The 12,855-nt window shown below is 35.7% G+C and overlaps 2 protein-coding genes across 4 annotated transcripts in view; one reads left to right on the top strand and one right to left on the bottom strand.

The window, feature by feature from the left end:
* The window catches only part of esrp2 (epithelial splicing regulatory protein 2), a 43,799-nt gene extending 41,525 nt beyond the window's left edge, over positions 1-2,274 (top strand). For 2 of the 3 annotated variants that reach the window (XM_062025106.1, XM_062025097.1), the window contains exon 16: positions 1,574-2,274. In XM_062025106.1, the coding sequence (XP_061881090.1) occupies positions 1,574-1,735 (162 nt within the window). In that variant the 3' untranslated portion in view covers positions 1,736-2,274. Of the gene's footprint in view, positions 1-364; positions 467-1,573 lie in introns of all 3 variants that reach the window. The other variant, XM_062025108.1, reaches the window with a different exon arrangement.
* Positions 2,275-2,973: 699 nt separating this feature from the next.
* The window catches only part of nfatc3a (nuclear factor of activated T cells 3a), a 144,087-nt gene continuing 134,205 nt past the window's right edge, over positions 2,974-12,855 (bottom strand). Inside the window, exon 10 of the mRNA XM_062025085.1 lies at positions 2,974-6,294. Coding sequence (XP_061881069.1) covers positions 6,215-6,294 — 80 coding nt within the window. The 3' untranslated portion in view covers positions 2,974-6,214. The remainder of the gene's footprint in view (positions 6,295-12,855) is intronic.

Below are 12,855 nucleotides of genomic sequence, written 5' to 3'. Positions count from 1 at the left end.
CTAAAACCCCATTTCCCTACTCTCAGGTGCAGGCAGTGAACGCAACACAAGGAACAAGTAGTCTGTACTTTTAATGTTACTTGATTACATGTTTGAAACTAGCAGGCTGTTAACTTCACAGTCCACTCTCTTTTAAAGGGCAACACACCAATGATGTATACTTCACATAAATGACGTATCAAACTAAATGCCCATCGCTAATGGCGACACAACATAATACTTGAGTTATTTTTGTGTGTGTGTGTGTGTGTGTGTGTGTTTGTGTGTGTGTTTGTGTGTGTGTGTGTGTGAGATATCCATCATGTTGTGTATGCATGCATGTAGTGTGACTCTGACTGTGCGTTCGCTATCACACAATGTGTAGTACGCCCCGGACGATTACAGCAGCGTGGTTCAGATGAGCGAACAGGCCAGGAGTCTGATTCAGCCCAAAGAATGGCTCTGTTTGTAGGGACTCTCCCTCAAGGTAAGAGGCCACCATCTTCTTCCTCAGTGGACTTACCTAATTGGTTGGGCCGTGGTGGTTCTGAGCTCTTTGATTGGGCGCGTCAGCCTGCATGTTTCCCAACTAAATCCTAACTTCCTGTTAGTGGAGCACTGACTCCTAATTAGAAAATGAAAGGATGAGCTGCCGCAGTCTCTCTGCGCCCCCTGCTGGACATTTAAGAATGCAGATGTCTTTGCACCAATGCTTTGCTCTGAATCATGCGGGAAGTAAATGTTCTAAAACTATGTGGATGACAAGCATGCTTTCTGTTATGATCATTTTGACATCTTTTATTCATGTGTGCCCATGTTTTTAGCACCGTTTCATACACAGATAATGACCAACATTATTCTATTCTTATGTAATGTTATTAATAACACTCATTTTATAATGTATTTATATTGTATTTTGGGATATATATATATATATATATATATATATATATATATATATATATATATATATATATATATATATATATATATATATATATATATATATATACACACGTTAGGTCAGGAAAAAACACAGAGGCCATATCATCCCTACAAGCCTGTTTGCAGGCTTCCCTGCTTGTCAGGGGATTTTATAATTTTAATTTTTATAAAGTATAACGGATAAACCACAGAAAGAAAAAAAATACAATATAAATATTAACAATTATATTGTACCTTTGTACAATACAATGTGCCGGCATAATAAATACATCTCAGGGTGTTGTTATGGTAAATAAGACATCATTTAATGAAAAATGATTGCTGTATAGCTTACAGTAAGGCCTCCTCCAATACACAAAGCTGACATCAAGTGGCGCCTGTGACTCTCTGCTGTTGAGTCCTGACTCAGCATTCCTACCTAACTGGAGTTATCCTGCATCAGCGTGCATCTTCAGGCTTCCATCTCTGCTTTGACAGATGCGTGTTTATTTCTCTGATGTTGCATGCAAACTAACTATTTCCACTTGGCACCAAATGCTCCTCCGTGGCTCGCCTGTATTTCTCTCTGCAGCCAGCATGCACTTCCCTGTTCCCTCTGCTCTCTGCCTGCCTTTTCAAGCGTCTTCTTGTTCTTTTCACGGCCGCGCAGCTCCAGCCGGACGCCGTCCTCATCTTGTACAACTTCAGCGGTCAGTGCAGCGGCGAGGCCTTGATCACCTTCCCCAGCGAGGAGACTGCACGGCGAGCGGTGGCCGAGCGCTCCAACCATGCCTTCTACGGCCAGCAGGTGCACCTGCTCTTCTGTCACTGACACACCTGCCGCCTTCACTTTCACTTTATCAAGGAGGAAACGTCACCTGCAGACGGACTTGATCGAGGCGGCTTCCGCCAAACCAAAGCATTTGCCCGCACTTGAGCCTTTTTTGTTGCTGTCAGAATTGAATAACTAAGCATTGAGTTTATAGAAAGCATGGACGTGCACAGCGTCCACCACTTGAAGGCTGCAGCTTCACAGCAGACGTCACAAGAACACAAAGCCATACAATTATTGAAAGCGTTCATTTTACAGTTTACAGATAAACCATTCTTCCATTTGGACATAAGCAATCTTCAAAGAGTGGCGACTTTCTTGCCTCACACTGACGGGTATCTTTTTCTTTGTGCCATCCTTGGTGTGCACGCCACACTACCCAGAGTGCAACACTGGCCCTCGTATTATTAATATTAATAATAACTCTCTGGTAGCAGAGACGTGTATTTAGTTACTTTTTTGTCAACTGTGATATATATGTGAATTTAGAATTGTGAATAAGAATGTCAACCATAAAAATAAAAAAATGCTAACCAGGATGTTGGAATCATGTGTTTTTGTAGCAATTTTTTTTAATCTAAATTCAACATTTAGTTTTGTTTGACTTTTAAGAATTATTGCTTGAATTTGTCCGCGGTAAAGATGTCGTCGCTCTTAATTTGGGACACTTTTGTTCGTCGTGACAAAAAAAATATCCTGCTGAAAATGACATTCTTGATCAGAGTTCAGTTCCATTTTTAGTCCACTAGATGGCACTCTTCCCCATGACTGCTTTTATACTGACATGATGGTGACGTCCAGCTGAGTGCATAACATTTTAATAAAATAAAGTACTAGGTTTGTAAAAAAGTTTTGACTTTCATATGTATATATGACGGTTTTAAAGAAATTACTAATTTGAAACAGGGAAAAAATATGAATATCCTGTGTACAATAAAAATATATTATTGTTAAGCTATGTTTTAGTTTTAAATCTGACACTGGAAAAAAAACAATGTTGCCGCCAAATAAATTGACCAGTCACAGGGCCCAATATTTGTTTTGCAATAATATGTATAGTTTTTATATTTATAATAAATACAATAAAAATACTGGCCTTTTTTTTTTTAAAAGGTTTAAATTTGTTTTATGTAGTATTTAAAGGTGTTAGGAATATTTTTGCAGTAGGAAGCTGCATAAAATGTGTTTGTTGTCAAATGAGTTTAAAAAATAAAAGAAAGGAGACTAGGTCGACTTTTGCATTTTATTAATAGTCACTACTTTGGAAACTACAGCATGATGCAAGTTTATTATTCCCTTTGAAGAAATGTCCAAAAGCACTGCAGTCTTTAAAAATTACAAAAAAAGCAAATGTACAATAGATGTGAAAACAATACAAGGTTTGGTAAACGTCAACAACTAAACCTGCATTTCCCTTTGAGTTCTTTACAAAAGAGTTCATATACAGACGAGAAACACATGAAAGGAAAACAGAGAAAGGCCGTCGACATTTCCTCTACGTGTCATTTGGGTTCTTGTCGTAACATTTATTTCTATCACTTTCACTCTTGCACTTTACATTTTATTAGGAATGACATCCATTTGAAAAAGTATCAAAAATAGAATTGACTTTTTATTTCGTCATACACGACAACACGCTGGATTTATTGTTCGCTCTTTGGTTGATGTCAGAAGACGACGCTGGTGTTCTCTTTTTACAGTTGACCCTTAAGCTCAAGAAAAAGCAACAGCCAAAACTTTGTCCTGCCCAAAAACAGCACACAACTGTCGAGTTAAGGCATCTTAAATTTTGTTTTATTCAACTTCTTTTTTCGTGTTGTGAGTTTGCATAGCCAGAATGAATGTGCTTCAAAGGAGTGTGTCTACATTTGGTGTACACACACACACTTAAGTGAGGGAGTGTACTAGAACCCGCTTAAGTGTGTGTTCCACTACAGCGCGTAAAGTGTGTCAAGGCATTAGGCTGAAGGTGAATGCATAGAAGCTTCATCATCTTAAGGCAGGAAAAAGGACGACGGTAAAATATTTATTGCCGTTTTGATGGCATTAAAAAGCCTCAATTGTCACATGAAATAAACTTAAATCATAGAAGACACTGTTATTAATGCAGTACTGAAATACAGTCAGTCTATCATCTTTTGAATACTTATATATCACCACTCCAGTGGCAAAGTCAAGAAAAATCGTCAAAATTTTATGTTTGACATTTTTTTGTTTTATAAATATTTTTTTTCTCTTCTAAAAGGGTAATTTTCTTTTTTAAAATGTATTCACGCAATTAAAAATGTTTTCCTTGTTCAAATATCCCAACTTTGAACGTATGAGGACGTCATTAAGTGAGAATATGTGATTTTGCATGAATAAAATACTGTGGGAGTCGTCAGTGAATTGAGTGGAAATATGACAACAGATTTAAGGGGGAATTTAAAAAATTTTTTTTACATAATTTAAATTATAATATATTTAAATTTATGAGGATAACATCCTTTTAAAAGTATAAAATCTTAATGTTATGTACATTAGGATTTTTGGAATAAAACTATGAGAATAAAGTTGTGATTTTTTAAGAATTAAAAAAAATATATATATTTCATAAAATAGGTGAACATTTTTCGACAATAAAAAGTTAGAACTTGTGAAAAGTCAATTATATATTTTTTGGTTTTCCCAAAAAATATTGTCATATTTCAACCAATCAACTATTTTCACGTAATACTTACATGATTTTTTTTCTTTTCTTTCAAACATGTTAATGTTATATTTAAACTTTATTTATGGAATATTAAGATTTTATTCTGTTAAAATATTTCATTCTCATAACTTTATAAATATTTTCTAAAAATAATATCTATATTTCAAGTGTGTTGTTGTCATATTTCAACTTTAATCCCGAAATATAACTATAGAGTATTTTATTATTGGAAGATCACAACTTATTCTCAAAACTTTATGACTTATTTAAAATCAAAAGTCCAAAGTTTTACAAATATTTTAACATTTTGACTCTCCTCACATAATTGTGTCTTTTCTCATAATTGGCCTTTTTGTCCCCACGTTTTTTTTGTCCACATGTAAATACTTTATTCACAGATTATTATTCTTGTAAAATTTTTATTTTATGCTCATAATTTTGCAAAATAGCTAAAATGATGACTTTGTTGTAATTTTTCAACTCTATTCACGTTATATTCAAACACCACTGATTCTCATGATATTCCAAGTCAAAATGATCAAATATCTAATGCCAAATTATTCTCATATTGACTTGGATGGATGATTTAGTCACACAAAATATTACACTTCTTTTGCTAAATTATTTTATTTTCATTATACTTTGGTTGTTTTTATGTGTATGCAAAATTACAACTTTAAAACAATATTAACTCTTTATATTTTGTAATATTCTTAAAAATATCAAGACTTTAATCTTATAACATTTTAATTTTATTTTCATATTTTATTAAAATATGTTTTGTTATATTCTTACTATATATTTATAAATTCCTCATCATGTAACATTTAACTTATTTGACATGATATTCCTAATTGTTTGTAGAATGTTGATCATGTATATTCCCACTAAATATTTTCTTCCTCATGATGTAATGTGTGTAGATATTCTATTTAATATATATATTTTTCAAACATATTTTATAATATTCCAAATCAAAACAAATACAATTTTATAACATTTTAAATTAATTCTGGCAAAATGTTTAATCTTGTAGTATTGTGACTGCATTTTATTCTTGCAAAATGAAAATTGTTTTCTCATAAATTTCACATTTCATACTGTAACTAATATTCATATTTGTGAATAAGAAATGCATAAATATGAATCTGACATTTCTATAGAGGACAGTGTCTTCTACCAAATAAGTCAAAGTCGTGTCAACGCTAAAGAATACTTTTTAAAAGGTTGTTTTATTTTTGATGAAGATTCTGTCACATCCTTCATGTTGTCTGTTGTTTTATTATTATTAATATTTTTGGAGTAGCTTATGAAAAGGTATAAAAATACTTGGACAAAGTTAATATCGATAAGGCACAGCAGGCAGGGATGTTTGGGGATTCCTGCAATATTGCACGGAGAAGAGAAGCCGGGGGGGGGGGCTGCTACATGCTCATAATAATAATAATAGTAATAAGGCAGTTATTATGGGGTGTAATGAAGGGACATGAAATCCAGAGACTTACGTTAGTTGTGGAATGTTGCAGGTTGGGTGTCGATAATTCCAGCAGTAAAAAAAAAAAAATTTTTTAAATGAGTGTAAATTTCACAGGAGTTTGTGACGAAAGCAGGACGGTTCAGATTTTGGTGACAAGTCTTATCTTGCTGATGTTTGCCTTGCATTGTGGGAAATGAAGTCCGCCGATCTTGTTGGACTTCTCATCAGCCCGGCTGACTGGCGCACCTTGAAGCCGCTTCATGACCTCATGACCCATCGCGTCCACCAGCGGGACCTGGCTGGTCCACGGCTAGGACTGGCTGTGTGCGGTCTGGGCGGGGCCGTGAGTGCTGGGGGTCTGCGACATGTCACGGCCGATGATCTCGTTCACTGTCGGCAAGAAGACACGCAAGCGTTAATAAGCATGGGAGTCAGGAGCACAGCTGTGTGGGACCAGCAGAGGGCGGTCTGGAGTCACTTTGTTTCTTGTAGCTGTTCTGCACAAATAATTGATCTCTCTGTCATTTTTTTATATTAGAATAGATATACCCAAGTTGAGCTTTTCTGCACAAATAATTAGACTTTATGTGATTTTATTCCACATGAAGAGATATAACAAAGCTGTACATAAACATTATTTAAAATACAAGAATGTGATAAAATGGTTCAGAGGAAACTGGATATTAGTTTAAGTAACTATGCTCAAAAGGGGGGGGGGGGGATTCAAAAAGTATATACCCTTTTGAGATATGTTTTATTACATTTTCTTTTCTTTTAGTGAAATAATATTGCCATTGAGCACAAGACTGCTCTCTGGAGATATGATGTAATACATGTATGATGTGGAACTGACTATGACATACTCAAACAACCTGTCACAGAATACATTGTTAGTCTAACTCACTTCATAGAAAAATTATATTTTCATTATCAATTATCACGTGTCTTATCTTAAAATTTCTTGTAAATTCATCAACCTCAACGACTGTTTCAGCAACATGAAGAAAGGAAAGGAGAAAAAAAAAACTACAAGGAAAAATACCCAAATTATGAGAATGAAGTGATAATTGTACAAGCAAAAAGTTATGTCAAGTTAATGTTCTCTCTTAACTTGACAACTCTTAAATATTAATATCGTGATGTATTCTCTGCAAGAGTACTATTCTCATGTTTTTTTGTTTAATATTTAGTTTAAAAATATGATTTATTGTAATATTTTTTTTTTTACATATAATTAGGAGTTAGATTTTTTTTATTTTATATCCCAGCATTAATCACGTAATATTACACATTTATTGTGGCAAATTACTTTAATTATTCAAAGGAGTTGTTTTCAACTTACTCAAAGTTACATTTTTAAACCAAAAATAAAACACCATTAGTGGTTTAAAAAAAACAAATATTTATTTTCTAAAGTGTCTATATTTTTCACAAGTACCAAGTATTAGAAATTATATTTTAGTTTGGCGTTCATGCTTGTCTTGTCCACGCCTGCACACTCCCACAGAGTCAGTCCAAGAGAAGCAACTAAGAATTAGCAGTCATGAAGTTATGACAGAATAAACATTCAATCATAACCAACATTAGCATCTGGTCATCATTAGCTAACAACACACCAAGCTAATGCATGTGTGTTATGTAAGACCGTGTTTACGTCAATCAATCCATAACGCGGCAGGATATGTGTACAAAACTTTGTGAAAATTATTTTTCTTGTCAAGTAATGTTTTTTTCCCCTCGTTATGACTTATCCTACCTTGTAAAAGTCTGATATTTAATTTTTTTCTCCAAATCTTACGCCTTTATGTTTGTACAACGTGGACTTGGTTCTCCCAACGTTACTATTGATGAGCTTTGATTTGCTGTCGTTGTTTTTACATTGTTTTTGCACTACAAGATCACAATCTATCATATTCTATTTATAATATATTCCTATAAAACTATGCTATTTCTAAAGATATTCTATTGAAATGATGACGTAGAAACATTGTGTTACTCACTGGACTACATTTGGGGGATCAGGTATTCAATTTGGTTCCATGTCATGTGTGCTGCTATGACAACTTAGTGAATCCTTGAATCACTTTTCTATCTATGACTTTATGTTGTAAAATTCAAAAGGTTCTACTTGATTTTTATGACTTTATTCTAATATTTCAACTAAATTCTCACTTCTTCCCGTCGTTACATTTTTAAATGTGCTCTCACAAAATGACTTCATTCTTGATTTTTTTTCTAGTCATATTTTTTCCCTCATTATGACTTATCCTTGTAATATTCTGATGTTCCTCTCTCACAAAATATAACTTTATTCTTGTACAATTGTTATATGATTCTCAGAACTTTACTGCTTAAAGTCCCAAATATGCAAAACTGAGCTTTTATTTGCTGTCATTGTTTTCACATCCTATTTGCACTACAGATCACAATCTTTTTTATTGTACACTTTTCAAATGTTCATTGTAAACTCACAGCAAATTACTGACTAATAACTGCATTGCTCTAACAGTAACATTTACAGTCTTTTACTGTGAAATATCTGTACAGCAGTTTACTGTAACTGCAGAACTGTGATTTTACGGTTAATTACAATAAAGTAAATGCTTTAACTTCACAATTGTAATTTGATAGTTCCATAAAATACAATTACAAACTATATGTTGTAATTTTATACTTTTAATTACTCTCTCGGCTGCAAGAGATGGTGACTTGTCCGGGGCGTATCCCGCCTTCCGCCCGAGTGCACCCCCTGGTCAATCTAAGTCTAAGACTAGATTTGGACAATCTAAGTCTAAAATTAGATCTGACCAATCTAATTCTAAGACTAGATCTGACCAATCTAAGTCTAAGACTAGATCTGACCAATCTAATTCTAAGACTAGATCTGACCAATCTAATTCTAAGACTAGATCTAACCAATCTAAGTCTAAGACTAGATCTGGACAGTCTAAGACTAGATCTGACCAATCTAAGTCTAAGACTAGATCTGGACAATCTAAGTCTAAGACAAGATCTGGACAATCTAAGTCTAAGACGAGATCTGACCAATCTAAGTCTAAGACTAGATCTGGAAAGTCTAAGTCTAAGACAAGATCTGGACAATCTAAGTCTAAGACGAGATCTGACCAATCTAAGCCTAAGACTAGATCTGGACAATCTAAGTCTAAGACAAGATCTGGACAATCTAAGTCTAAGACGAGATCTGACCAATCTAAGACTAGATCTGACCAATCTAAGTCTAAGACTAGATCTGGACAATCTAAGTCTAAGACAAGATCTGGACAATCTAAGTCTAAGACGAGATCTGACCAATCTAAGTCTAAGACTAGATCTGGACAATCTAAGTCTAAGACAAGATCTGGACAATCTAAGTCTAAGACGAGATCTGACCAATCTAAGTCTAAGACGAGATCTGACCAATCTAAGTCTAAGACTAGATCTGGACAGTCTAAGACTAGATCTGACCAATCTAAGTCTAGGACTAGATCTGACCAATCTAAGTCTAAGACTAGTTCTGGCCAATTTAAGTCTAAGACGAGATCTAAGTCTAAGACTAGATCTGACCAATCTAAGTCTAAGACTAGATCTGGACAATCTAAGTCTAAGACTAGATCTGACCAATCTATCCTAAATGCTAACATGAATACAATAATATAGTTTTATTTTAAAACTGCAAGATACAGTGAGTTTCATTAAAAATTTTCATTTGGTGTAATGTTACAGTACATTTGGATTACAGTATCTAATGTAAAAAAAAATCCTGTGAAATGCTGGTAAATATGTACTACTGTCTACTCATAATGTATTCTTATTAACCTATGCTATTTCTAGACTACTGTAGTTATATATTATTCTATTGAAATCATCATGTACTGTACATATTGTTCTTGTGGTACTCTTTGAGCCAATTCTGGGACCTTGGCTACTAAATGTTGTACCATCTCGCGTGTATTGCTGTGACAAAGTTCCAGGAATCCTTCAACTAATATTTCAACAATTTTAGTTGAAGAAAATAAATACATTTTTGTCCAAATGAAACCGGTTGTCCACAGAATACCGTTAAAGTCCCTCATCAATATAGTTCATTCGAATGTTGAACTTCATTGACTGGCTGAGAGAAGTCACGTGGTTGCACTGCTCAGTAGTTGAAGTAAAACACGGGTGTCCAAACTGCGGCCCGCCAGCGTCTTCAATTTGGCCCGTGAGTTGCATGAGTTCAACAAGGCATCGCAGAGTGCTTTCCAATTAATCTTAAATACCAGACGGTCTCTGAATGCTACATATTTGCTGTCATTATGTGGACAATGTGAGTAAATCAGATCAATGACCCTTGAAAATTACTTTGAAATAAAAGCACAGTGTTTATTTAAATGGCACAATCCAAACAACCTTCCCTAGTCATAGTGCAAAAAAAAAAAAAAATCACATCAATCACTCAAAGTTTACTTATATAGCCCTAAATCACGAGTGTCTCAAAGGGCTGCACAAGCCACAACGACATCCTCGGCTCAGATCCCACATCAGGGCAAGAAAAAAACTCAACCCAATGGGATGACAATGAGAAACCTTGGAGGGGACCCCCACCTGGGCGACCCGTGCAATGGACGTCGAGTGGATCTAGCATAATATTGTGAGAGTCCAGTCCATAGTGGATCTAACATAATAGTGTGAGTCCAGTCCATAGTGGATCTAACATAATAGTGAGAGTCCAGTCCATAGTGGATCTAACATAATAGTGTGAGAGTCCAGTCCATAGTGGATCTAACATAATAGTGTGAGAGTCCAGTCCATAGTGGATCTAACATAATAGTGAGAGTCCAGTCCATAGTGGATCTAACATAATAGTGTGAGAGTCCAGTCCATAGTGGATCTAACATAATAGTCTGAGAGTCCAGTCCATACTGGATCTAACATAATAGTGTGAGAGTCCAGTCCATAGTGGCTCTAACATAATAGTCTGGGAGTCCAGTCCATAGTGGATCTAATATAATAGTGTGTGAGTCCAGTCCATAGTGGATCTAACATAATAGTGTGTGAGTCCAGTCCATAGTGGATCTAACATAATAGTGTGAGAGTCCAGTCCATAGTGGATCTAACATAATAGTGTGAGAGTCCAGTCCATAGTGGATCTAACATAATAGTGTGAGAGTCCAGTCCATAGTGGCTCTAACATAATAGTCTGAGAGTCCAGTCCATAGTGGATCTAACATAATAGTGTGTGAGTCCAGTCCATAGTGGATCTAACATAATAGTCTGAGAGTCCAGTCCATAGAGGACTCTCACACTATTATGTTAGATCCAGTCCATAGTGGATCTAACATAATAGTGTGAGAGTCCAGTCCATAGTTAGATCCAGTCCATAGTGGATCTAACATAATAGTGTGAGAGTCCAGTCCATAGTGGATCTAACATAATAGTCTGAGAGTCCAGTCCATAGTGGCTCTAACATAATAGTGTGAGAGTTCAGTCCATAGTGGATCTAACATAATAGTGTGTGAGTCCAGTCCATAGTGGATCTAACATAATAGTGTGAGAGTCCAGTCCATAGTGGCTCTAACATAATAGTGTGTGAGTCCAGTCCATAGTGGATCTAACATAATAGTGTGAGAGTCCAGTCCATAATGGCTCTAACATAATAGTGTGAGAGTCCAGTCCATAGTGGATCTAACATAATAGTGTGAGAGTCCAGTCCATAGTGGATCTAACATAATAGTCTTAGAGTCCAGTCCATAGTGGATCTCACATAATAGTATGAGAGTCCAGTCCATAGTGGATCTAACATAATAGTGTGAGAGTCCAGTCCATAGTGGATCTAACATAATAGTCTGAGAGTCCAGTCCATAGTGGATCTCACATAATAGTGTGAGAGTCCAGTCCATAGTGGATCTAACATAATAGTGTGAGAGTCCAGTCCATAGTGGATCTAACGTAATAGTCTGAGAGTCCAGTCCATAGTGGATCTAACATAATAGTGTGAGAGTCCAGTCCATAGTGGATCTAACATAATAGTCTGAGAGTCCTTTCCATAGTGGATCTAACATAATAGTGTGAGAGTCCAGTCCATAGTGGATCTAACATAATAGTGTGAGAGTCCAGTCCATAGTGGATCTAACATAATAGTGTGAGAGTCCAGTCCATAGTGGCTCTAACATAATAGTCTGAGAGTCCAGTCCATAGTGGATCTAACATAAAAGTGTGTGAGTCCAGTCCATAGTGGATCTAACATAATAGTCTGAGAGTCCAGTCCATAGTGGATCTAACATAATAGTTTGAGAGTCCAGCCCATAGTGGCTCTAACATAATAGTCTGAGAGTCCAGTCCATAGTGGATCTAACATAATAGTGTGAGAGTCCAGTCCATAGTGGATCTAACATAATAGTCTGAGAGTCCAGTCCATAGTGGATCTAACATAATAGTCTGAGAGTCCAGTCCATAGTGGATCTAACATAATAGTGTGAGACTCCAGTCCATAGTGGATCAAACATAATAGTGTGAGAGTCCAGTCCATAGTGGATCTAACATAATAGTGTGTGAGTCCAGTCCATAGTGGATCTAACATAATAGTGTGAGAGTCCAGTCCATAGTGGATCTAACATAATAGTGTGTGAGTCCAGTCCATAGTGGATCTAACATAATAGTGTGAGAGTCCAGTCCATAGTGGATCTAACATAATAGTGTGAGAGTCCAGTCCATAGTGGATCTAACATAATAGTGTGATAGTCCAGTCCATAGTGGATCTAACATAATAGTGTGAGAGTCCAGTCCATAGTGGATCTAACATAATAGTGTGAGAGTCCAGTCCATAGTGGATCTAACATAATAGTGTGAGAGTCCAGTCCATAGTGGATCTAACATAATAGTGTGTGAGTCCAGTCCATAGTGGATCTAACATAATAGTGTGTGAGTCCAGTCCATAGTGGATCTAACATAATAGTGTGAGAGTCCAGTCCA

Source organism: Entelurus aequoreus, linkage group LG02, assembly GCF_033978785.1.
Source record: "Entelurus aequoreus isolate RoL-2023_Sb linkage group LG02, RoL_Eaeq_v1.1, whole genome shotgun sequence".
NCBI lineage: Eukaryota > Metazoa > Chordata > Actinopteri > Syngnathiformes > Syngnathidae > Entelurus > Entelurus aequoreus.
This window is presented reverse-complemented; position numbering and strand designations above follow the sequence as displayed.